Source organism: Mixophyes fleayi, chromosome 6 (assembly GCF_038048845.1).
Source record: "Mixophyes fleayi isolate aMixFle1 chromosome 6, aMixFle1.hap1, whole genome shotgun sequence".
Lineage (NCBI taxonomy): Eukaryota > Metazoa > Chordata > Amphibia > Anura > Limnodynastidae > Mixophyes > Mixophyes fleayi.
The window spans coordinates 223,123,273-223,149,378 of NC_134407.1; the positions used below are offsets into that span (position 1 = coordinate 223,123,273).

Consider the following 26,106-nt stretch of genomic DNA (forward strand, 5'->3'; position numbering starts at 1 on the left):
CTGTATGATCTCTATAATATTACTATATTATCCCTATAACTATGATCCCTATATTATTACTATATTATCCCTATAACTATGATCCCTATATTATTACTATATTATCCCTATAACTGTATGATCCCTATATTATTACTATATTATCCCTATAACTTTATGATCCCTATATTATTACTATATTATCCCTATAACTGTATGATCCCTATATTATTACTATATTATCCCTATAACTGTATGATCTCTATAATATTACTATATTATCCCTATAACTATGATCCCTATATTATTACTATATTATCCCTATAACTATGATCCCTATATTATTACTATATTATCCCTATAACTGTATGATCCCTATATTATTACTATATTATCCCTATAACTGTATGATCCCTATTCTATCCCTATATTATCTCTGTATTATGCCTATATTATCCCTATAACTGTATGATCCCTATATTATTACTATATTATCCCTATAACTGTATGATCCCTATATTATTACTATATTATCCCTATAACTGTATGATCCCTATATTATTACTATATTATCTCTATAACTATGAGCCCTATATTATTACTATATTATCCCTATAACTGTATGATCCCTATATTATTACTATATTATCCCTATAACTATGATCCCTATATTATTACTATATTATCCCTATAACTGTATGATCCCTATATTATTACTATATTATCCCTATAACTGTATGATCCCTATTCTATCCCTATATTATCACTATATTATTTCTGTATTAGTTTAGCCCTATATTATATTATCCCTGTATTAACATATTACCTCTATATTATCCCTGTACTATCCCTATATTATCTCTATTTTATCCCTATACTATGCCTTTAGTATCCCTGCATTATAACTATTATCTCTGTATTATCTCTATATTATCTCTATATTATCCCTGTATTATAACTATTATCCCTGTTCTATCCCTATTTTATCCCTGTATTATGCCTATACTATGCCTGTAGTATCCCTATATTATCCCTGTACTACCCTATATTATAACTATTATCCCTGTACTATAACTATTTTCTCTGTACTATCCCTATATTATCGCTATATTATCTCTATATTATCCCTGTATTATACTATTATCCCTGTTTTATTCCTGTATTATGCCTATACTACGCCTGTACTACCCTATATTATAACTATTATCCCTGTACTATAACTATTTTCTCTGTACTATCCCCATATTATCGCTATATTATCCCTGTATTATAACTATTATCCCTTGTACTATCCCTATATTATTTTTGTATTATCCCAATATTATCTCTGTATTATTCCAGCACAATGTCCGCTCTCCCTGTGATCAGGTAGGGGAGCTGTGAGGCAGACGTCTGTCCGGCAGTGAGCATCCTACAGACTGTGACACGGAGCACAGGACAGTTCTGATGTCTGTAACGAGACTGAGGTTCGCTTCTTATTCATGTTTCCAGCTTCAAATTCAGAGCATTTTATTTTTAAAGGATTAAACCATTGTTTCCCAACTCCAGCCCTCAGGGACCCCTAACAGTTCAGGGTTTCCAGGTGACAGTGATATAATTATACCACCTGTGGATCTGTCACAATGTGTCAGTCAGTAATGATTACACCTGTGCTCCAGCAAAGAGATATGGAAAACCTGCACTGTTAGGGCTCCCTGAGGACTGGAGTTGGGAATGACTGGATTAAACCAAGAGGGATCACTGATTTCAGATTAGGATAACACTGCAGTGAGTCCTTACACAAACTGCATACCGTCCACCCGTCCCAATTCTGACAAGACCGCCCCGAGTTTATTGGACCTGTCCCGCCGACAAGCGATCGCCACCTTTGTCCCGACTTGCAGAAAGTGGGGGGCGGTAACCACGGTGAGCCCATGCCGCAGGAAGTGGGACTGTAACCACGGTGAGCCAATGCCGCAGGAAGTGGGGACGGTAACCACGGTAAGCCCCTGCCGCAGGAAGTGGGGACGGTAACCACGGTGAGCCCCTGCCGCAGGAAGTGGGACGGTAACCACGGTGAGCCGATGCCGCAGGAAGTGGGGACGGTAACCACGGTGAGCCAATGCCGCAGGAAGTGGGGACGATAACCACGGTGAGCCGATGCCGCAGGAAGTGGGGACGGTAACCACGGTGAGCCAATGCCGCAGGAAGTGGGGACGATAACCACGGTGAGCCGATGCCGCAGGAAGTGAGAACGGTAACCACGGTGAGCCCCTGCCGCAGGAAGTGGGGACGGTAACCACGGTGAGCCGATGCCGCAGGAAGTGGGGACGGTAACCACGGTGAGCCAATGCCGCCGGAAGTGGGGACGATAACCACGGTGAGCCGATGCCGCAGGAAGTGGGGACGGTAACCACGGTGAGCCAATGCCGCAGGAAGTGGGGACGATAACCACGGTGAGCCGATGCCGCAGGAAGTGGGGACGGTAACCACGGTGAGCCCATGCCGCAGGAAGTGAAAGGTGGTTTTGAGGACGGGAGGCGCGTCGGGAGTGGGCCAGCGCTTAAGAGCGCAGGACATACACCTGGTTGTGTAAACACGCCTATTTCACCGTGACCACGCCCCCTCACATGACAGACACGCCCCCTTTCAGAGCTGGATCAGTGTTATGTTTTACACTGGTTCATTTAGTTTTAAATTTTGTTTATTAAAAGAAGAACAAGAAGAAGATATAACAGACTCAGTCAGTGCAGCCCCTATGTGACTGTCACTGTGTTCTCCCTCAGGCATAGAGCGCTGGGACTTTCGTCTGAGGAGCAGCCATTTTTAGGGAAATACCAAGTCTCCCACTGAGGCGGGGGGGGGGGGGAACTCGGATTTCATCTGGTCACAATCTGAGCACAGATTAATAGGCTGTAATGCAAAAGAAACAAAGGAGAGTTATAGTAAGCCAAAGCCCTCCAGTGCTGGGAGTGTAACAGAGACCCCCCCCCCCTGCTGATTGGTACACTCCCCCCCCCCCACTGATTGGTACACTCCCCCCCCCCCACACACTGATTGGTACACTCCCCCCCCACACACTGATTGGTACACCCCCCCCCAATCGGTACACTCCCCCCCCCCCCACTAATTGGTACACTCCCCCCCCCACACACTGATTGCTACACTCGCCCCCCCACACACTGATTGGTACACTCCCCCCCCCCCCACTGATTGGTACACTCCCCCCTCCCACTGATTGGTACACTCCCCCCTCCCACTGATTGGTGCGCTCCTAAGGTGGGAAAATCAATCTCCAGTTACCTCAGAGGACTCTGACTGATATAATGGAGAATCTGCTGCTGCTTCACTTCACTGAGGAGACATCTGCAGCTAAGTACCCAGTGGGGGGAGATGTTTATGATATAATTCAGCAGAGTTATATATTTATGTGTATATATATATATATATATATGTATGTAAGGTTATATATGTGTGTATATATATATGTGTGTGTATATATATATATGTGTGTGTGTTTACAATGGGACATATGGGGTTATAACTAGACTCTATCTGCACTTAGGTGAATTTTCACAATATCTTCCACTTTTACATTATTATTACCACAGATATTATATTACTGTCAGAACTAGTAATTATTCTACAGTACTTTTCTCTGTGAAAGTTGCCTAATCTGTATTGCTTTAAAAAATAATAATAATAAAAAAAATTAAATATATAATTATATAATGTCTGATAAGAGCAACAATTCTTGTACATATATTTCTACCTGTTCACAATGCTCTGTCAGATTATCTGTGGGGCAAAAAGACCAGGGGGCCGTTAGTGCTCAGTGTGACCCTGTCCTCAGCAGTAGGTACGAGGGAATAACTAGTTAGTGAGGTTTCTTGTGGTAATATAGAGAATACTGTGTATATATATATATATACATACTTGCCTACTTCTGGAAACCATTTTCCGGGAGAGGGGGCGTGGCTGGAGGGTGGGAGGGGGCGGAGCAAGGCCAATTACGTCATTTCGGCCCCGCCCCCACGAAAACTTCAGTCGCGGGGCGGGGCCAAAATGAAGCCGTTGGCCCCGCCCCGCCCCCTCCCGCCCTCCAAAATGGCATTATTTGGTGAATTCCGGGTTGCGGGAGAAATGCCAGCTCTCACGGGAGCCCAGGAGACTGACCCGAATTTTGGGAGTCTCCCAGACTTTCCGGGAGAGTTGGCAAGTATGTATATATGTATATATATATATATATTATTCCCACCTACAGTTTAGAGTTTTATTATAGAAAGCTCTAAAGTTAATGGAGACAGTATTTTGTATGAGTGTTCAGTCAAATTATTATGAGACATTTTACTATTTTGAGGCACTAGCCGGGGTCAAAACAAGAGTGATTATACTAGTATCTCTGTGCTGTGATTGTTTATGGCCTGTCTGTTTCTTTTTAAATAATAAGATATAGTGGTTAAAAAGTGAGGAGGATCATATCCATTTCATATAGGACTGCTCCCCCTTCACAGATTGGTCTGTTCCTTGGACCCAATTCACAGAACTGGACAGTAGATCAGCCATATACTGTGTGTGACTGACAGGCTGCTCTCTATCAGCAGTATATACTGTGTGTGACTGACAGGCTGCTCTCTATCAGCAGTATATACTGTGCGTGACTGACAGGCTGCCCTCTATCAGCAGTATATACTGTATGTGACTGACGGGCTGCTCTCTATCAGCAGTATATACTGAGTGTGACTGACAGGCTGCTACCTATCAGCAGTATATACTGTGTGTGACTGACAGGCTGCTCTCTATCAGCAGTATATACTGTCTGTGACTGACGGGCTGCTCTCTATCAGCAGTATATACTGTGTGTGATTGACGGGCTGCTCTCTATCAGCAGTATATACTGTGTGTGACTGACGGGCTGCTCTCTATCAGCAGTATATACTGTGTGTGACTGACGGGCTGCTCTCTATCAGCAGTATATACTGTGTGTGACTGACGGGCTGCTCTCTATCAGCAGTGTATACTGTGTGTGACTGACATGCTCCTCTCTATCAGCAGTATATACTGTGTATGACTGACAGGCTGCTCTCTATCAGCAGTATATATTGTCTGTGACTGACAGGCTGCTCTCTATCTGCAGTATATACTGTGTGTGACTGACAGGCTGCTCTCTATCAGCAGTGTATACTGTGTGTGACTGACAGGCTGCTCTCTATCAGCAGTATATACTGTGTGTGACTGACAGGCTGCTCTCTATCAGCAGTGTATACTGTGTGTGACTGACAGGCTGCTCTCTATCAGCAGTATATACTGTATATTGTAGTACAATACAGCACCGACACGGACGCTTCTTTGACAGCGCCGCGGCTGCTGTACAGTGCTGACGAAATGCGCAGCAGCTCTCTCTCTCTCTCTTTTTTTTCGGGTGGAAAACCCCCCCTTAAAAATGCACCCCTGGTATACTGTGTGTGACTGAAAGGCTGCTCTCTAGCTGTAGGTACTACAGGAGCTTGGACACCCATATGAACCGCCCAACGCCTCTATAATGTTTTGTGGCGTTGGGTCCTCCCATTGCCACTTTACAGCTGCAATCGCACTGTCAGGAGTGGGAATGACGTGCTTACCAGTCGCCGACTTGACTTCATTCACAATTGGCACGCGACGGCTATAAGACCTGTCGCAAATGCTGCACATCTATAGTAAGATATGTAGATGTATACTGACCATCGTAATCCTCGTAATTGTTATTTTGATGTCGCTCACATTCTGGTCGGTGTGGTAGTCATCGGGTATCCGTATCCACGTGTAAAATCTAGCAACTGCGCTAATTAAAAAAACAAGTGCTTAAATCAAAATCCCCAAACCTTTTGGGTGCTCACTCTGAGTTACCCACTCTGGAGGGTAACTAAGCCCCGAAAGGCCTAAGAGGGGGGAGACTCCAAACAGAGACTCCCGAGATGAAGCTTCAAGAAGGTAGTATTAAAAAAAACTGCGTTTACCATTCCCAGGCCATCTTCATCCTTCGGTTTGTAGGTCACATTCCTTGATAAACTTCAACTTGTTTCCCCATAGCAACTGAATGAACAAGGAACTGGCCTTGAACCTAAATGATTCTGTCAACAGACATATGTAACTGACATGCACAAAAACTGGGATCAAGTAAGTTTTGATTAACTCAATCCGTTCTCTGTAGGACAGCTTCCACTTCTTCCAGTTCTCCACCTTAGAGGCGGCGTCTGCCAGTTTCAATTACAAATTTTGCTGGGCATAATCTCCCAAACCAAATCGAATGCCTAAAATGTTAAACTTTCAACTGGCCAGAGGGAGCGCATCCTGAAGGACAAACTACCTTCCTTCCTCCTCTAGTCAGACAACTTCACTTTTTTCCTGGTTTATCTGTGAGCCCGAAGCCTCACAATATTCGCAGATCAGACTCCAGGTGACACCTCAAAAGTAGGGCCCAGCCAACCATTCACAAGATGGAAGGTCTCGGCCTGCCTATAAATGGTATGTAGCCAATCAACCACCCTCACTGGCAGACCATACCTCTCAAGAAGTGCCCACAAGTATTCATGATTGACACAGTGAAACCCCTAGATCATGGTTGTCCAACCCGCTGCCCAGCATGCCTGTAAATGTGGCCTAGCAGGAGCTTTGGTTGTGGCAAGGGGGCAGAGCTGAAAAAATAATCCTGCAAAAAAAAATAAAAAAAAAAATACTTACCTTGCGGTCACATCAGCTGGCGCTCCGGCTCCCTCCCTGGTCTCCTCCTCCCTGTGATGCTCGCAGTGAATGTCGGGGGTGACGTCATCACACCCGACATCCATTGCGTAGCACAGAGAAGTCACCCGCGCAAACTATCACTGTTGTTACTCTGAATTTAGACAATTATGAACTAGCTGTGTTCTCTGTATGTATCTAATATAAATATTAAGAGATAATTGTATTTTTAATATTTTAAACCATTTTAAATGTGCAGTGCTGAGTAGGGTGAAAATATCACCCACTCTTACCCTCATCGGAGACTGCTCCATGAGCCATTTTTCCCGCCACCCTATCTTTAAATCTCTGTAGATTTCTATTAGTCCTCCTGATGCTACCTATATCGGTGACCATTTCAAACTGATCAATAAAAAAAAATGATTCATGGGTGCAGACACAGAGGAAAAAAAAAAGTTTTTGCCATTTAATTCCCCGAACCCCACTAAGGGGCAGATGCAGGTAAGTTAAATTGTAGCTGGTAATGGGACTACTGCTTTAATCATGATTCTGCAACAGGTTTCCTAAGTCTTACTAACTTCATTTCCAAGTAAATTTAATAAGTTAACTATGTTTTCTATGGTTTTTTCGATGATCAGCTATCGTTAGTTAGTGTATTTTATGTGCGGCCCAAACCAACTCGTCGTCTTCCAATGTGGCCCAGGGAAGCTAAAAGGTTGGACACCCCTGCCTTAGATTGATCCAGTGCCAGAAGATACTTACCCCACTTCTCAACCCTGCACCGGGCAACAACTCCTTGATCCCAAAGACAGCAACAAGGATGCTTGTGCTAAGAAGGGGAAAGTAACGGGCCTAAAACTTCCATAATCCTGTTAAAAAATTACCTTTGCCAGAATCTTCCTATTGGAATTGAGAGGTGCGATGGGGCGCCAATTCTCAATCCTGGATGGGTCTATCCCCTTGGATAACAAAATAAGGGTGAACTGCACTCTACCCAAGCTCTTGTTAAACACCTCCACCAGGTGCAGGGCCAGGAGGTCCACAAAGGCTTTATAAAATTTGGAGGTTAAACCATCCGGACTGGGGATTTCTTATTTGGTAAACGATCAATCGTCCTTCTGACCTTATCCTCCTTGTTATCTCAGACTCCAAGAGATCTAGAGAAGCCTGATGACCACCAAGCCCAGACACCCCCTCAGAAACCGCTTTATCCTCCCTCTGATAAGTACCTTCTCAGACAAAAGGCTGGAGTAGGAATAGTGCATGAATGACAGGAGGACCCCCTGTCTTTGCGCAGTTCCCTCACCTCCTTTGCATCAACTGACCTCTTCCAGTTAAGGTAGGGATCCGGAAAGTGGCATTTACCATAGTCCCTTTCCAAAACCAAAGGCATTTCGTTCATACTGGCACTCTTATCTGGGATTTTACCCCACTAGCTCCACCCTCAGATCAGGAAATCTAGTTTTTGTCTCAAGAATGATACAAGTTCCTTTTTAACCAATTTTCTTCGAACTACCAGTACCTTAAAAAAAAAACTTTGCGTTGTAACTTTGAAATCCTCCCTCCACTCTAGCCTACCCCAACCTGCATCCGAAAAGTGCTTCTCAGCTTTCAAGGCAGTCCCTAAAGGATTGTCTAAGCTTCCCAAGCAGGACGGAGCTCAGACTCCACAGGCCCCTACCTATCTGATGGGTGTCTGAAGTGTTCAAAGACACGCAAAGGCAAATGTAATCAGAGACCTCTACCACCACCAACTTTGGCGTTGATGTGACAGAGCTCCCTTTTAACTAAAAACCTCATCTATTTTACTTCTGCCTCTAAAATAGGTGAACCACGTGAGGTATGGAGAGTGACAAATATGCACATCTACCACCCCAGCCTGACTCCTCATACTATTATTATCATCGTTTATTTGTAGGGTGCCACAAGGTTTCCACAGCGCCATACACTGTACAAACAGTAGACTATACAGGGTAAACCAAGTACAGCACAATAAACACAAAGTACCAATACTTCAGAACCTCCGGGCAGGCAAATACAGTAGAGACGGAGCGGAAGAACAGGTATGGAGACAGGAGGGAAGAGGGCCCTGCTCATAGGAGCTTACATCCTAAGGGAGGGAAGAATACCAACTAAAAAAAAAACCTGCATCAAAGCCCAGCAATATCCACAAGTCTTCCCTATCCTCTGGCCGAATAGTGGTATTTAAAAAATAAATAAAAAAAAATTTAAAAAAAAAAAAGAAAAATCACTCCTGAAGACAATCTGCCAGCCCGTAAAAAGTAAGGTTTAGTTTCCCTAAAAAGACATTTCCTGCACCGTTGGGTCTGTGGACCATAGATGTTTGTAAGCCTCAGGACCTGCCCCTAAGGGAAACTGTGTTGCTCCAGGAAAAAGATAAGTATTTTGTATGTAACCGACTACCCTCAAAACGATACAAAGGCTCTGTGGCACCTGATTTAATGCCCTAACTCATGTTGGGCCAGGGTAAATACTAATGCAATTTGTTTAAGGGACCCACTTTAGTGTTAATCTAATTTGAAATCAATGATCCATCTTCATTTAAATCCTTTAAAAATAATGTTTCTGAATAAGAAGTTGTAACACAATTAAGGAGTGAATAAGTATAACTTCAGCCTAGTATGTATTTACATATTTCTGAAATGTGACAGATTGTGTTACCGTCAGAGGAATGATCTTGCGATATTAGTGTCTTGGTTACCTATTTGCATGGATGCAGTGGTGTATTATAAGCCACCATCTTCACTCAATTGAGCCACTTGGCATAGTGTCACTACAGTACACAAACCTAAGTGCTTAACCAGGAGATGAAGACAATACTTAAATCAGCCTGTGAGATTGTATATGTATGTATACAACACTGGTAGCTTACCTGATAATGGCAGGAAGCCATCAGAAGCTTTCTAAACCTTGATAGTAATAATCATCTAGCCATCAGGTTGGTGAAAGATCAACTATGCAAATTGAAAACACTATTATATGGCACATTTACAAAATGGTTGTTTTGAGATTTACATGTGGAATTATCCCCTGTAGCTGTATCTAGACTCTTGGGTGGTTAAGAAGCCAGTGTATGATGCCCAATCATTAACACGTTGTATGTTTCCAGCAGACTGGCCAGGGCTTCGTTGGCACAAGTATGGCAGGCCAGTATGGTGTTACACAGAATCCAAGTAGTCCACAATTATACACAGCTCAATAAGTCACTGCAACAAATGACAAAATCCACACAATATTTTACACTGCAAGAGGCTTTATTACATAGACTTCAGATCCATGAACATTGTGCATTTCAGGAAAATACCACCAATCCCAAAGACTCCAACTGGTGGCTAATCCACCTTAGTTCAAGTAGTTTCCTGCTAACCCTAAATACAGAATATAAGTATATTTTATGTGGATGAGATACAATCAGTTCTTGCTTCCTAAACGAACAGACAAGTTGTATTAGGTGTAAGACCCAATATATCCTGGTGTAATACATGTACCAATAGTATATACACGAGACCCTCGTCCTTCCATTTCCTGCCTGCCCCAAACCAGGTGACCCATCACCTACTCACAGCAGAGGCAGCCATGTTTTAGATGGAGCCAATGTAGACAAAACCTCCCCTATCCATTCCGTGGGAACCAGAGGCACGGCCCACTTTGTGCCTCCTACCTCAGTGATGCCTCTTGTTCCTAGTCCATGGTTAGGCTGCAGTCTCATGGGTTCTACGGATCCCTCTGCTATAAGTGCAGATACCCATCATCCTCCTCCTGACGTTATCCAGGATACGTGTGTAGGCAAGAAGTATTTTTAACACTAAAATTATATCAACTTCACCCCTTTAAATATCTCAATTTGTATAATACTGTAATGATACATAATATATTAAACCGCCCGCTACCTCTGATCAACAATGGTTTTGTTAAAGTGCACTTTGAATACAACATTAAAGATTTCCAGGATCTGGACTAATACTACTGCTGTATAGAAATAAGATCTCTGTATGAGACATCTAGTAATGAGGATTAGCAGACTGGTACAGAAGTTATCATCCAGGCCAGAGGAGACGTAGAGCTGGATAGTGCAGCATAGACGTCATTATAAGATATTGCTCTGAAGTATAAAGCTCAATTCCGGGTCGTCCTCTGCTTAGACCTATGAAAAATATAATATATAATATCTATTACAAGCATCTCTAGTCAAACTGAAGCTTTATATACATGAGGGTAATATATACAATAAATGGCTGCAGCTGTAGGCGATCCATATTCTAATATATTTATAACACATCTCATTCATATGTCAGAATAAGTGGATTAATGTGGACACAGAAGGAGGGACAGAGGGATAACCAAATGCTTAGTCTATTACTTCACAATGCACTTAACACCAAAACTGCATTCCCATATATTTCTGGTTAGTGGTTAGAGTGTGAGTGTGTTCAGTCCAACACAGGACCAGCACCTCATCCTGGCTCTCCATTTCTGTGATCAAAGGCTGGGTCTCAATGGTGATTGCCAAATACCCACAACACTAGGATTCAAGGATTTCCTTAACCATAAGCTGGTTGTGTTCATTCATTTGGCTAGGTCAGTAATCCCACCTGCCTTCAGAGAGAAATCATGGAAATATGACCTGTTGGGGTACTGCTGTTAAGGAACTCATTTAAGGGGTTACTGCACTCTTGTGACCCAGCTTCTAGTTGGTAGTTCTGGTACCCCCAGGAACAGTGCATGACTGGATTTCTAGATCACCGAGGATGACTCCCAAATTTACACTTCCCTTTAACTCATCTCTCCAGTCTCCCCATTAAAGCAGAGGGAGGCCATCAATGTGTCCAAACACACTGACCACACAGAGGCCTTTGTCTATAACGGACAATATGTCCGTAAGTGCTTTCATTCCCCCGGGCTCCTTTTAGATAGCAAGCTTTAGCCAGAAGTAACATGAATCAATCAGTCATCTACCAGAGAACACTGAGAATGTTACATGGCAAATAGGGTGAGACATCCAGCTGCAGGTAATATGAAATGTAGAAGTCTGGTATATAGTATGTGCAGATATGAGATCACCATGACCTGAATAAGCAGAGCAATGTTCTCCAGATTATCAGCACAAGGAAATATTCTGCAGAACATGAACTGCTGGGTTCTAGGTGTAAGTTTGTTTTCCCTTTCCCAGGACAATAAAATATGTCAAAACCTACCTTCAAATCTAAACCAATGAGGGATCCCTCATCAGTTCTGTTTTTTTGTATTTGAAGTACACGAACGTGCCATCTTGTGTCCTAGAAAGAGAAGCAGAATACATTTTAAGGAACCTCTTGATGACTTCAGGCAGAGTAGTCAATAAGAATAGAGCAAGTGTCAGTTAGTGGGAGATGGTCCAATAGTTTAGTAAACAAATGAATCTTTATATTTGCTACTAAACTTTTGCCATAGTAACGGTCTTAGATGTACTAACTTCTATATTGTTGAAATTGAAATTTATACAAAATAAAACATGTCTTGGACAGGACAACTAAACACATTGGAAGAACCTTTGTAAAGTTACGTTGATAGCTTTGTAAACATTCTACTAGAACGTGGCAAGTCATGTAAGTTACTACACAAACCTCTATATAGGAGACTCACACCTTGTCTAATACTGAAGTTACATGGACAGAATCGCTTCCACTTCAATGGTCTCGCAAGAAACTGAATTTCTACAACAGCAACAAAGATCCTCCCTGGAGATACTGACCAGACTTCCCACAGCACAGAATTTCTGTAGTCAGATCATTTCCTAAAGAAGTTCAGGGAAGATTGCAGAGCCCCAAGTCCAACCAAACCAATTAGAAAAACCAAGCTTCATTTTCAGATCTGGGTCAATGGAGCCTTTAATCAACTACACATGTAAATACATTGAGGACCTCACATAATTTGTGCCCTAGATGACAGAATTAAAGGGATTGGACAAGACCGAGCTTGCCAATCCCATGAGACTGGAGGATCAACCACATGGGCTATATATGGGCGTTGTTAGTATTCACCACACTGCACAGACCGGACACGTCTACTTACACACTTTTCTCCACGGTACAGGCTGGACGTTCTAATCTTTTACACAAAGCATCTACGTCCGCACATGGCTGTTCTTCATCCACGTTCATGGTTATATCCAACTCAGTCAGGCACTTGTTAGCATTAACAGCAGCGAGGATTTCATCACAGGAAATATTGGTCAGGTCACCGTAGCCGACTCTACATAAACAGATATGACCCCATTCAGTTCCACCCTTAGTCACCGACAGCCACGTTACAGCTAGAAGTCATCAAGGCACCATCAATATGAAGCCAAATGGTCTACAAGTTCTGCCCTCATTATTAGTTACCTTTAAATAAGCTAGCACAAGGACTTTGCAATATTGACCTATCTAGGAATAGTGTAATCTAGTATTCTAGTCCTGTGAGCCTGTATAAACCATCACAGAATTTATAAAGGAACATTACAAGTCTACTAAAAGCCTTCTGCATTCTATGGCCAAATACACATCCGTCCCTTCCTATGTAATAGTGCTCAGTCAGTGATAGACGTGCAGACAGGGATATTAAGATACTTATGGGTCATGTGTATAGTTCATGTTGTAGACATTATCCATGCTCTACATGCAAAGGACATGCTCAGATAGGTGGGAGAGCAACTCTATGCACCACACCTACTGCGGGGAACAGCCAGGATCTGACTCACACGACTGGGGTCAGGTCAGTAACCTATGTTGCAGTCTGGCAGTTTACAATATTCTTACCTCACCACCTGCAGGTGACAGCTTGGGTTTCTGAGCGCCTCACACAGAAGTTTTACACCAGGGTCTTGAAATTGGTTTCCTGCGAGATCCAGGCTGGACAGAGACCGAGTCATGGTAATAAGGGAGCATAGGTCATCACAGGATGATGAGGTCAGATCACAACCATACAAACTGAGGAGGAACAAAAACACCTCAATTAGTAGAATATTACTTTATAGTCCGTTTGCCTCCAAACTCCTTGAACAGGTTGTCTACAACAGTCTCACTCACTCCTTGACCTGCTCCAATCCAATTTTAACCCCCTCCACCGAAACTGCCCTCACTAAAGGTCACTAATGACCTTGTCCTTTGGTGTCCTCATCCGCTCCTTTGGACTCCAGTACCACCTCTATGCCAATGATACCAAAATGTATCTTTCATCCCCTGACCTCTCCCCTTTTGTCTTGTGTCTCCTGCCACCTCATCTTGGATGTCCCAACGTTTCCTTAAACTTAAGGACTGAACTTAGTCTCCTCCCCCCACCCCACCCCACCCCTCTATTTCTGTTAATAACACTACCCATGTTTCTGTCCCTCAAGTCCGATGCCTTGGGGTCATTCTTGATTCCTCCCTCTCCTTCAAACCTCACATTCTGTCCCTCAAAATCCTGCTACTTCCACCTTCAGAATATATCCAAGATATGCCCCTTTCTCACCACAGAAGCCACGAAAACCCTTGTTCACTTGCTTGTAATCTCACCTTGACTACTGTAACCTCCTATCTGGCCTACCCGTTTCTCACCTTGACCCTCTTAAGTCTATCTTCAATACTGCTGCCCGCTCAGTTCTCTCCTTCTGCTCCCTGCTGTCCCCCTCCAACAGTCACTACACTGGCTCTCCATGGCCTACAGAATTAAATTTAAACTCCTCATCTTTAAAGCTCTTAATCTTCCCCTCCCTACATCTCCAATCTCATCACTACCTACACTCCTAGCCATCCCCTCCATTCCGCCTGTGACCGTCGCCTCACTACTTCACTGATCACCTCCTCTCACTCGTCTCCAGGACTTTGCCTGGGCTACTCCCCAGCCGTGGAACAATCTTCCATGTTCCATCAGGTTAGCATCTACTCTCAAGACTTCAAGCGTGCCCTTCAGACTCACTTCTTTATTCAAGTCTCAGTCCTCCTCCTAACTCCCTTGTCCCGGAACTCTCCCCCAGTTAGTACCACCCTATTTGTGTCTCTCCCTTTCCTTTAGGATGTAAGCTCTCAGGAGCAGGGCCCTCTTTCCTTCTGTACGCCTACTATTCCATCATCCTCTGTACCTCTTGTCCTGCTTCCCTAGCCCTTTTTTAATCTTCGTCCTACTTCTTGCTGATTTCTACCATCACTCATTGTCCCAGAAATAATTTGATTTGCATTACCATGTTACCTGTGTGTATTTATATATTTTTATTCTTCATGTTTTGTTCTTTACGTATCATGTTGTGTCATGGGTCACTTTTCTGTATGTCGTGTAAGGCGCTGCAGACCCTTTGTGGTGCCTTATAAATTAAAAGATAGTAGTAAATCGTTACCCCAGTTGCTATGACTCAGTGAAGTGCTGTTTAAGTCACTTGTCTAATGTAGTCTGGCAGCACAGTAGTTAACATTGCTGCTACACAGCATTGGGGGTCTTGGGTTCTATTTCTACCAGGGCTCTATCTGTATGGAATTTGTATGTTCTTGCCATGTTTGCAACAATGTAAAGTGATTTGACTAATGGGGAGAGATTTAAACATGGCTGAGAGAGGAGATGCCAGAGGACGGACATGTAGGGAAAGTGGGTTTAGAAATCAATATGTAATTGAATATGTGCACCATGCTCTCATCTGTCTGCAGCAGGTTGCCCTGTTGGAGGAACAGGCTTGTCCTGAAGAGATATACTAAATGGACTGGGAGCTTCAAACACTGGGACTAGTGATATCACAGCAACTCAGCTGACTGCAGTCTCACCTTTTTTCTTGTATCAAACAAATAGGACACCATACAGAAGTGGGAGGGGCTTCAGCTGTCTGCATTGCAATGGGGGGGGGGGGGCAATGATGTATTAAGGCTCAGCATTAGATAGTCTTCTAGTACCTCAAGAAGATGCTGAAGACACTATGCACTTGGTGGAGTTTCGTGTACTTTACAGCTGTAATGAAACCCAAGCCTCACCTCCTGGATGGTACAGCCCAGCTATCAGTCCCTTACAGAAGTATTACTCCAGTCTAGAATACCATTTACAGTATAGATCTCACCTCAGCTCACGTAGAATACAAGCCGGATCTTTCAGCGCCTCACATATAGGTTTAACCACAGAATCCTGAAGACTATTCCAGGTTAGATCTAGTTTGACCAGAGATCGGTTTGTGGTAATAACAGAGCGGATATCATCACAGGATGACGAGGTTAGGTCACAGTGAGACAATCTGCAGAGAAAAGAGAAGATCATTCCCAGCCTCAACCCATCCCTTGGAACCCATTATATATGAGTTTCAGTCTAAGGAGGTTACCTTACACAAATAATGAGATTACATCTGACATCTGGTTCTGTGGTATACAAATAATGCTACCAACAAGGTATTAGGTGGTAACTAAACGAGAGGTGACCAGAGAACCGTTCCTGACAGTATGGAAAGAATACTATATATTGTATTTTACATTATGACCCTTTTATAGATCAAAGGTTCTTTGGCACTCATGTATTCCAATGATAAACTAGGACATAATGGAGTGGTCTTCACAGAGTCCACCACACATCTGCACTGCCTGGCCTGCTGGGGAGTAATACTGTATAGTTTGGATGCCCCAGGTAACACTACTATCCAGCCTTGGGATTGTCATACACACCCTACGTTACATTCCATTCTGTGTTATCTGTTCTGCAGACCTTCATTCTTTGCATGATTGAACCCAGCTATATGCAGCTTGGTGATGTCCAAGTGCAGTGTCTAGTACCACTATTGGATGCATGTTTATAATGGATTATGGGAAGTATAAAATTTAATTATTGAAATGTGGCTGCAGGCTGTCCTCCCCAAATAGAATTACAGTCTGGGAGTCACAGAAGTGTCTGTATAATGTATTCCTGCAGGTCACAATAAGATATTGCCATTACTACATTAAGAGCAAAGTGTCCTGTAAGATGCAATTACTGTCTATTCTTTCTGTACAAAGACAACAGTTACAATATTAAGTTGTACATCTTACACAAGCTCCTTCAGGGTACAGCCTGGATCTCGGAGTCCCTCACACAGAACTTTTATACCAGTGTCCTGGAGATTATTATAGGTCAGATCCAATGTAGTCAGGGATCGGTTTGCAAGCAATACCGAGCGAAAATCCTCACAGCATGCAGAGGTTAGATTGCCCTCATGTATCCTGCAATGAGAAGATGACAGCATGTGACCCGACGCATTTCCAGCCTCCATTACTAATCTGCCATACTGGAATATACTATGGGATACTTCAGAAGTGTCCTCTAGCCACCATTTTAGGATTTATAGACAATAAATGTACCGCATGCTTTGTCTTGAGCCTTTTCAGTGGTAGAATTATAGCCTTCACGACGGAACCTTTGGTACATATAGTTTTGCCATCACAGTTCCCAGCTAGCCTACGGCAAGGTACTGCCTCCATATCACTATAGTATAATTCTCACCTGAGCTCCTTCAGGGCGCTGTCTGGGTGTCGGAGTCCTTCACAGAGAAGCTTTGCTCCAGAGTCCTGGAGATCATTATCACTCATGAACAGTGTGGTGAGAGATCGGTTCACAAGGAGAACAGAGCCGAGATACTCGCAGCAGGCCGGGGTCAGTTCAGAGTAAGACATCCTGTGGGCAGAAGAGAAGATTATCTCAGTGTTCCCCAGGTCTGGGGATGGAAGCACCAAGCATAGCTTCACTACATGGGTGAAGACTGGAGGCAGCCAACTCCCCTACCTACAATTACAAGCTCAAGAGGATCAACCATACATTCCTCATTCAGCCCCCAGTCACCTGTTCTTTACTGCCAGACAATGAGTGAAATGGTAATAGCCATCAGTTTACACACCACAGCAGGAGCCATAAGAGCTACGGCGGTGTCAATACCAACACGTCTTCATGATTCACCAACACGTCTGTATTAAAACTCAACCATCCTTTACCATGGCTTAGTTGTGTAGACAAAACAGTGATTCATCAACTACAATATGCATCTGACATCCACTTCTCACCTCCCTGAAAACACTGCCAACAGCTGCTGTACATAGAGGATATGAATACTGCTTTTCAAGTACACTTCCACCTACATTTCAGGCAGGTGCTGACCGAGTCACCAATGGGAGGTGTCCCACATAGGTTACATAGTCTTCTCTATTCAGAGAAACAGCAGGTAGGAGTAGCCAAGAGGGATTCTCAAAAATATAAATAGACCAATTTAAAGTTGTATTAGTCTTCATTGTGTTTTACATATTTATCCCTGGATAAATGTTTACTAGGGGTGTGTAATATATATATATATATATATATGCGGGTCTGGTTCCCCGAGAACCGAACCCACCCGAACTTTGGGTATCAAAGTACCGAACTGAGTAGCTCTGTACTCTCCCGCCCGCTCCGAATCCAAAGCGAGGCCGAACGTCATTGTGACGTCGTCGGATCTCGGGATACTTCAAGATTATAAATACACGCCTCCACAGCAATCCATCGCCATTTGACAGAGGGAGAGAGCAGGGTGTAGTCACAGGCTGATTAGAGCAGGGACAGAGAATCCAATATTCTGATTCCAATTGTTGTAACAAAAATTGCTAGAGAAGAGGAGGATAGGGTTTTTTTTTTTCTTTTCAATATTTGGCACTCCCCAGTGCTTTTGGGGTGTCCCCCATAATTGTGCATAAATATTTCTGGCTGTCAAAAGTCATATCTGGCAGCAGTATCTTACCAAATAATTTTTAGCACTACAAGTGCTTTGGGCTGAGAATGGATTCAAAGCAGTCCACATATGAGCAGAATGAGCAACCAGGTTCTGTCACCAGTCCTAATGTTAGTGTTCCCAGTACGTCATCTGGGCAAGGCGATGTCAAACTACAGTGTTTCGAAATCAGTCCAAAAAAACCAAAAAAAATTTACTGTGTTGAAGCGAAAAAGTGTAACTTAGGAAAAGTTAACTGTCGATAAAACAAAAAATTGCCATCATACCATTCTACACACGCAGTGGCAAAGAGAATGAGGCCCTCAACTTTTGCTATTAGTGGCAGATCCCAAAAAGTTACCGAGCCTACAATTGGTGCACAACTACTGTTAGGCGTCAAAGCCGAGCGGCAAGATAACAGTAAGGCATTAGAGGATAATGTTTGCTCTGATTCACAAATGTCACCAATCCCTCTGGAGAGTCCATCCACCAGTAGTATGTCTAATCGTGAGCATTCTGTTAGTGTACCCATAAAGAAGGGCCCTTTCAGCAGTTCTGCTGATGTGTACCTGAACAGCCCGAGTGTAGCCAGTGATACACCAAGTGAGGATGACACTTGGGAATTAGAAGAGGATGAGGGGGAGAGTTGTGGAGGTGACGAGGGTGCTAATGAGGATGTTGATGATTATGATGCAGACAGATACAAAATTGCCTCTCTCAATTTCTATTTATATTCTAGATTATATAACGGCTGAATAGTTTTCTATTTTACTCCTAGTGGAGAGAGGATCTGATGCAGACAGATACCAAACTGCCTTTGTCCATTTCTTTGTATATTCGAATTCCTAGTTCCACAGTCTGTGCAGGCTGCTTTTTTTATATTCAAACTATAAGTGGAGGGTGTAATATACACCCAAAGACGATGGCTACATTGCCAATAATCAAAGATGGAGGAGGTAGACAACCAGGTTTGTCTGTATAATTTGAGGACAAGTGTTCTAATTAAGGACGGCCTACCAAGGATTAAACAGTTTTTTTTCATAATTTATTAGCTTTAGAATTACCTCACTTATCTAAGAAACTGGTGGAGCACTAAATTAGGTTATTTTTTTATTTTTTCTCAAAAATAGCAAAACAAAACCAAAACACGCAATAGCGGTTTTGCAAAACCAAAACACGAAGGTAATCCAGATCCAAAACAAAACCAAAACACGGGGGTCAGTGACCATCTCCAGATAGATATTATATATTATTGGCCACCAACTAACTTATTAAACATCACAGGAATGGACCAATAGCATATTATTAGAACACTGCTATGCAGTACAACAGGAGGATACCACAGAGTGAAATGTAGCTGAAAAGACAATAGTCAGGGAATGTACTTTCCAAGTAACACACAAGTCCCCATGGGCAGTTAGCTTGTATAGTGACACACAATAAGCAAAGAGCACAGATTAGGAGCAGTAATAAAGAGTAACTGATATTTTGCAGTGGTATTTCCCACCACTGTCACATCAATTCACCCTGTTGGTATGTGGTGACCAAATGGTTACTGAAACTAATCAGAATATCCCCAAGAAACAGTTCCTAAGAATCAGGAGGAATTGTAAGACAGGTGAAGGACATTATCGACAGACCTCCCAGTTATTAGAAGGAACAACTATTGTCTTTTCAGCTGCATTTAACTCAGTAGTTTAGGGATCACCCTCATATGCAAAAAAAGAAATAAAAATATATATTTATGCAGTAGAGGAGGTTGATCGATCTCTGCTCATTATGTCACTGCTCCAATTTTGTTTGCAAAAAAATAGGGGAGCTACAGATGCCCTTGAGTTGCCTGAGAAGCCGAAGGGCCATTTTAAAGGCTGACAGGATAATGTACTAGTTTCCTATATGCAGCACACAAGAGGACTACTAGTATCAGCTGCAAGGTTACTCATTAAAATCAATTGATCATTTAATAAACTATTGCTCCACTTTCATTACCCATCTTATAGCAGGAACACAGTACATGGTCCACACCACAAGCTCTCTTCACGTTATGTCATTAGAGCATAGGCAGAATATAGGTGAAAAAAAAAAAAACCTGTCTTCCAGAACATGTTGGCAGTTGTCATGGAGAAGATTAAAAGGGCCAACAGATAGGCCATAGTCCATTTTACTTGTTCTAAATGGGACTGAGAAGTGTTATTCATGCTCACCCTATAGGGACTTAATGATGCAGCTGACCCAAATCCTTTATAAAAGGTTTCCATTATAGGAGTTAGCCTACTATCATACACACACAATTTGGTTGAAAGTCACTGTGATCAGAATATACAAATGTTTAAAACCAGGCACTCAGATGGGGGGCGCTGTTGTACTTTCCAACATAGACTCTCCATGTCTGATAAGTCACCATGACCAGAGTTAGTTGAGGAGTGACATGTCATACAAAGGGCACTGAGCCCATATTGGAGGAGCAGGATTAATGTGTAATGGATATTTTGAAGCACTGTGTCCTTCACCCCTCACCAGTTATTTAACAATAGGTAATATTTACCCAACAATCTGCAGGTTACAGCACAAATGTCTGTATACATCACACATTATACCTCAGTATCCTGCAGCTTATTATAGAAGTTACAGTATAATCCTCACCTCAGCTCCTGCAGGGTACAGCCTGGGTCCTTCAGTCCCTCACACAGAAATTTGACTCCATCGTCTTGGAGTTTATTCAATGCCATATCCAGCTTCCGTAGAGAACGGTTAGTTTTAATAGCAGAGCCAAGCTCCTCACAACTGGATGAGGTTAGATCACAGTCATCCAATCTATAGATAAGGGACAGTTACAGTAGTATCATGAGATCAGCATATAAACCCTGGTACAGGCCATCCTTTGCGGGGCCCTGCCATTTATACACTCCATAGTAAATGTAGAGTATATTACTCACGTCAGCTCCTGCACGGTACAGCCTGGATGTCTCAGCCCATCACACACACGTTTTAGTGCACAGTCCGCCAGTTTATGATGTCCTATGATGAGTTTGGTGATTGTCCGGTTGGTAGAGATAAAAGAGTGAAGATCCTTAAAGAAGGCTGGGGTGACTACACAAACCTGCAGCCTACAGGGATATACAGAGACAGAAGGTTACTGTGTGGTGCCTCATCAAGAACCTACCATTACTGTACAACAATGGACACCTCAGATGTTTGAACCAACTGCATGGCTCCCCGAAGTTTACTAGACTTACTCTAATTCCTGGATTTTACTGTTGGGACTGCACAACCAGGAAACATATCCACCTTTTTCTTCATCTTCTGGAAACCCACATCTTGTAAAGCTGAAGAGAAAGGAAAGATTGAAGATGGGTTTAATACATAGCATTAGGTTTTACATGTAGACAGATACCCGTTATCTCAACGTTCTACCCAACACAGGCCCCGTTCTGTGGAGAAATGGGATGGAATTCAAAAGTCAGGTTATGGAGTTTCCTGTCTTTTATCATAACGCTCAATTCAGGAGAATGGTCAGGATTAAGAATTTTTATATTGGGCATTGATCTGGCCACTCACTTTACCATGATATAACTAAATGTTTTTAGAGGCTTTGTAAGTGGAAAATGCAAGTTGAACAGAATGTTCAGCAAAACGAAAGGCGCCCAATGTTAATGTTTAGCTGCTTTATTGGTGGCTGATCATGAATCTACTTGCCAGCAACAACGATAATATATTAATCTGCTACCTTATGTATCATTTGTTCCCCACAGCTCTCAGATTGTAATTAGAGTAGTCAAGTCACCTTTACCTTCTGCTTTAGGTGTGTATTAGGATTCACTCAGTGTACAGCACTCTAATATGTTGGCATTTAATGAATTAAAAAGTAAAATAATTTTATGTATAATTAAAAGTTTTTCATAGTATCTTTTATTTTATTTTTTTTAAACCAACTAAGAAAAGTTCAGTGTTAGAAACATTTCCCTGTTTAGCAGAGTATGCAAGAAAGAGTCTTCTCACAAAGCCTTAGCGCTTTAATAAGGCAGAGACACTGAACTGCACCCAGTGTATTTGGTAATAATCCCAGACAATGGCTGAGAGATCTTTCCCTACTAGTTATTGTCTGTAAAGTAGAGTCACCTACACTTACCCAAAAAACAAAATAACCCCCTGTAACGGCTTAGTGTGACTGTTTTACAGAATATAATGGGAGAGGACGTTGGGCATTTGCAGACTAATAATGTGGAAAATACTTACGATAACTTTGAAGATCTGTGAAACAATGGAGATAATATTTCCAAGTCTCCGGGCCGTAACAGATAGTCCTCCAATGAGATTGAGCAATAACCTTTAGCATCAGCCAGGCAATAGAACAGCTCTCTGGTACATATGTTTTCCATGACTCCAAAATATAAACAAGGACTAAACAACAAGTCTTCCTGGTGTAATACACGGTCTCGGAAAGCCTCATCTTGCATCTCATAAATGCAGTGAAGCGCTTCGTTACAAAACCTAGAGGGTTTTCCACCTGAAATCCACTTCTCCAGGGCAGGTTTGGCTCTCAAGGTAGCATCACATCCAACACCGCTAACGAACTCCTTCAATTGCTGCTCATTGAGCAGACCACAGAGGAATCGCACAGTTTGTGTCAAGTGCGAGTGATGGGCAGACTGCTCGGATAGAGAATTGCCTTTACAGACCTCGGGGTGGCCTTCTCTATTCTCAGCTTCATCTACCAGCACATAATACAGTGCGGCAAAGAACTCCTGTACGCTCAGATGACTGAAGCTGTAGTAGATGCTGGTTTCAGTGTCCCAATGAAAGAGGTTCTGGTTTAGAAACACAGACTCCACCTCTGATAGAGCAAGTCCATATCTAGCAAGATCACCTTCCTCAAGCCAGAGCTTCTGATTCAGAATACCATTGTTGGCCAGAGCACACAGCTTCTTTATACAGGTGTTGATAAGCTGTTTACCGACATCATACTTGATTGAATTCTTCAGGTACAGCAAATATATAGAGGTGGCTGTTTTACAGTGGGCCAATGAGTCATGTTTCACCCCTTGTTTCAGTATGGTGCACACAATCCAGCACATCAGCGGGACAGAACACATGGTCAACAGCGCTTCATTTCCTTTTATTCCAGCAAGAGCCTTGTCTGCAACTTCTTTGTTCTTGAAGAAGTTGGATATATAGTCCTCAAGATCTCTTCCAGTAAACCCTAGAATCTCCACGGAACATGGAGACCGGACGTAATACTTCAGCTTCTCCAGGGAAAACGCTCTAGTGGTTATCATCAGTGATGTTTCATTCAGCACTTTCTTACGAAATAAGGACCTTAGAAGGATCTCTTTGTGTGTCTCCTGAAAAGGGTCTTGATACTCCTCATAGTTATCCTCCAGAGACCATCTCAGCTCATCAAAACCATCAATAATCAACAATACTTTAGCTGGATCCTGGAAAATGGCTTTAACCAGATCATCTGAACACTGCATATTGCAGGTTTTGGCTAGGAGTCCAGCAAGGTTTATGTTACCAGTGATCCTGTTGATTTCTCTACAGCTCAGATAAAAGACAAAATTAAATTTGTTTCCATACAGCTTCCCAGAGGCCCAGTCGAGCATCATCTTCTGGGAGGTCAAAGTCTTACCAATCCCAGCAGGTCCCTGCACCACCACAGTTTTGGGAACAAATCCATGGTCATCTGGAACATACAGAGCCTGGATAGTAGATGGGGAATATTTGTCTGAAGATGTGTTGACCTCCGCCTGCTCAAGTAAAGAGCCTGAATAGGGTAATGAATGGTCTTCACTCTTCACCTGTATGACACGTAGCCTGGGGTACTGCCTCTCAAGGCCAACAATCTTCCCTGAACTGAGGTTATTCTCCATAATGTGTTGGAAGCCATCTTTCACAGAAGTCACGTACTTCAGTTTCCAGTCTGTATGAGAGAAGAGGAATTAGAAACACGTCTCAAACCAATACAAAAGATACCTACAATGCAGTGACCCCTGACAGTTGAATTGACAGCTGTCTCACTGGGTCAACAGAAGGAGTCTCATTAACTATGTATGTAAATATTTAAGTTCTTACTGTATCATCTCAGGAATAGTCTCCTTCACTAGAAGTGTCCTGTATACCATCTATCCCATTACTGGAGCTTGATTGGTGTGCAAGCTACATAACGTGTAGAGTGTCATGTACACATAGGTGAATCCCTACAAAGGATCCAGAACCAGTGGGGTCTCAGTAAGTGTGAATGAAAATAATGAACATGCAAAGCTTTGACTAGCCTAGGTATTTGAGAACCTCCACAGAAGCATATTTGTTTGGTCTAGGTTTACATATTTATGTCACTAAAGTCAATTATAGTCAGTCTGAGAAATAGCATTAGGTAGACACAGAAGAAGCATGCTATTATATGAGCTGTGTTACCTTGTACAGAAGAATCTGCCATGATGTCAAGACAGATGGGGACCAGGTTTGACTGCAACTGAAAGAAATACAGAATAGACATTCAGTGGCTTATTATATATAGGATACATTACTAATGTGGATACATCAGGACTGGATAAATCTGAGGAGCCAGGTGGCCAATGTGCTTAATGTCCTGGAGTCATTTTTCATGATGTCCATGGATGATGAACATCTGCCGTGGAATCTCAATGTGACAGACTCCTGAATTCTGCATTATATTGTCCACACCACCTGAGGTTCAGACATACCTGTGTGAGAGGGTATTAGAAACCAGGAGAACTATGTAACACTATATAGCACATTGTACTGGGTTATAAAATAATACACAAGACATCTATAGGGAACACGGATACAATATGACCCTCAGACTTACATCTGTATATACAATATCTCAGTACAATTCACCACTGTGCGAGTGGCGAGGTCAGGATGGGATTGTTGGAATGATGTAAACAATGATGGAGGGAGCTCTGAATTCCCCAAACTGCCAGGATTGTTTATTACATGCGGTGAGTGAGTGTGGTCAGAATATAACAAGGGTCTAGGATGCTGCTGATAGGACTTCTAAAAAAAAACCCCACAACAAAACGCTACAGAAGGCATTAGTGGGCAATGTCACCCCATTACACCGTGCAGGGTATCTGGTGCCCCTGACCTTTATTAGCCCTGGAGATCGGCTGACAGAGGAGCCAGCAACAAGGGCCAGAGACCAGGTTTCTGCCATCTCCAATCAGATGCTCAATGAGTGCTCCCCTTCTTTTACTATGTGCAGCAAACCGTTAACAATGCTGGAACAAGACAAATAGTAACGTGGACAGATAAGATCCTACCTTAATGTCATGAAGTAACCGCCCCGTTCCCCCTCCAAATAAAATGACAGCTAGGTCATGTAATACACATCACAACACCCAGAAATGTATGTAACCATAAGGGCGGGTTTAAGCAATTGAGTACGGATTCAGACTGGGACATAGCTGCAGATATGGCAGAAGAGGTTATATTTATGGGTGGTCAGGGGCAGGTGTAAGTAGCAGATGATAAATACCAGAACTAGAGAACAGCTTGTAATGCAAGATTTGCAAATTATTCACAGATGCTTATTGAGACTTTTGCTGTTCAGCAATAGATTAGAATTTACCAAACGTGTTGCATACAAAAAAAAAATAAAAAAAATTCTCTGCTCCATTTTGGGAAGTTGTTCCCGCTGTGTTAACTAGGTTATTCACGCTTAAAGAATGATTTCTAGCAATTGCATTCATAACACTGCATTTTGTTAGGAGGAC

The 26,106-nt window shown here is 42.7% G+C and overlaps 1 protein-coding gene across 1 annotated transcript; it reads right to left on the minus strand.

Moving 5' to 3' along the window:
* Window positions 1–9,931: 9,931 nt before the first annotated feature.
* Window positions 9,932–24,837, minus strand: LOC142095294 (NACHT, LRR and PYD domains-containing protein 12-like). Its single transcript, XM_075178252.1, has 12 exons — window positions 24,782–24,837; window positions 22,604–24,287; window positions 21,604–21,693; window positions 21,304–21,474; window positions 21,011–21,181; window positions 17,137–17,307; window positions 16,686–16,856; window positions 15,734–15,904; window positions 13,473–13,643; window positions 12,748–12,927; window positions 11,892–11,972; window positions 9,932–10,840 (listed from the first exon to the last, which is right to left on the minus strand). The coding sequence occupies exons 1-11, from the start codon at window positions 24,801–24,803 to the stop codon at window positions 11,900–11,902; spliced, it is 3,075 nt and encodes a 1,024-aa protein (XP_075034353.1). The 5' UTR covers window positions 24,804–24,837; the 3' UTR covers window positions 9,932–10,840; window positions 11,892–11,899.
* Between the last annotated feature and the right edge of the window lie 1,269 nt (window positions 24,838–26,106).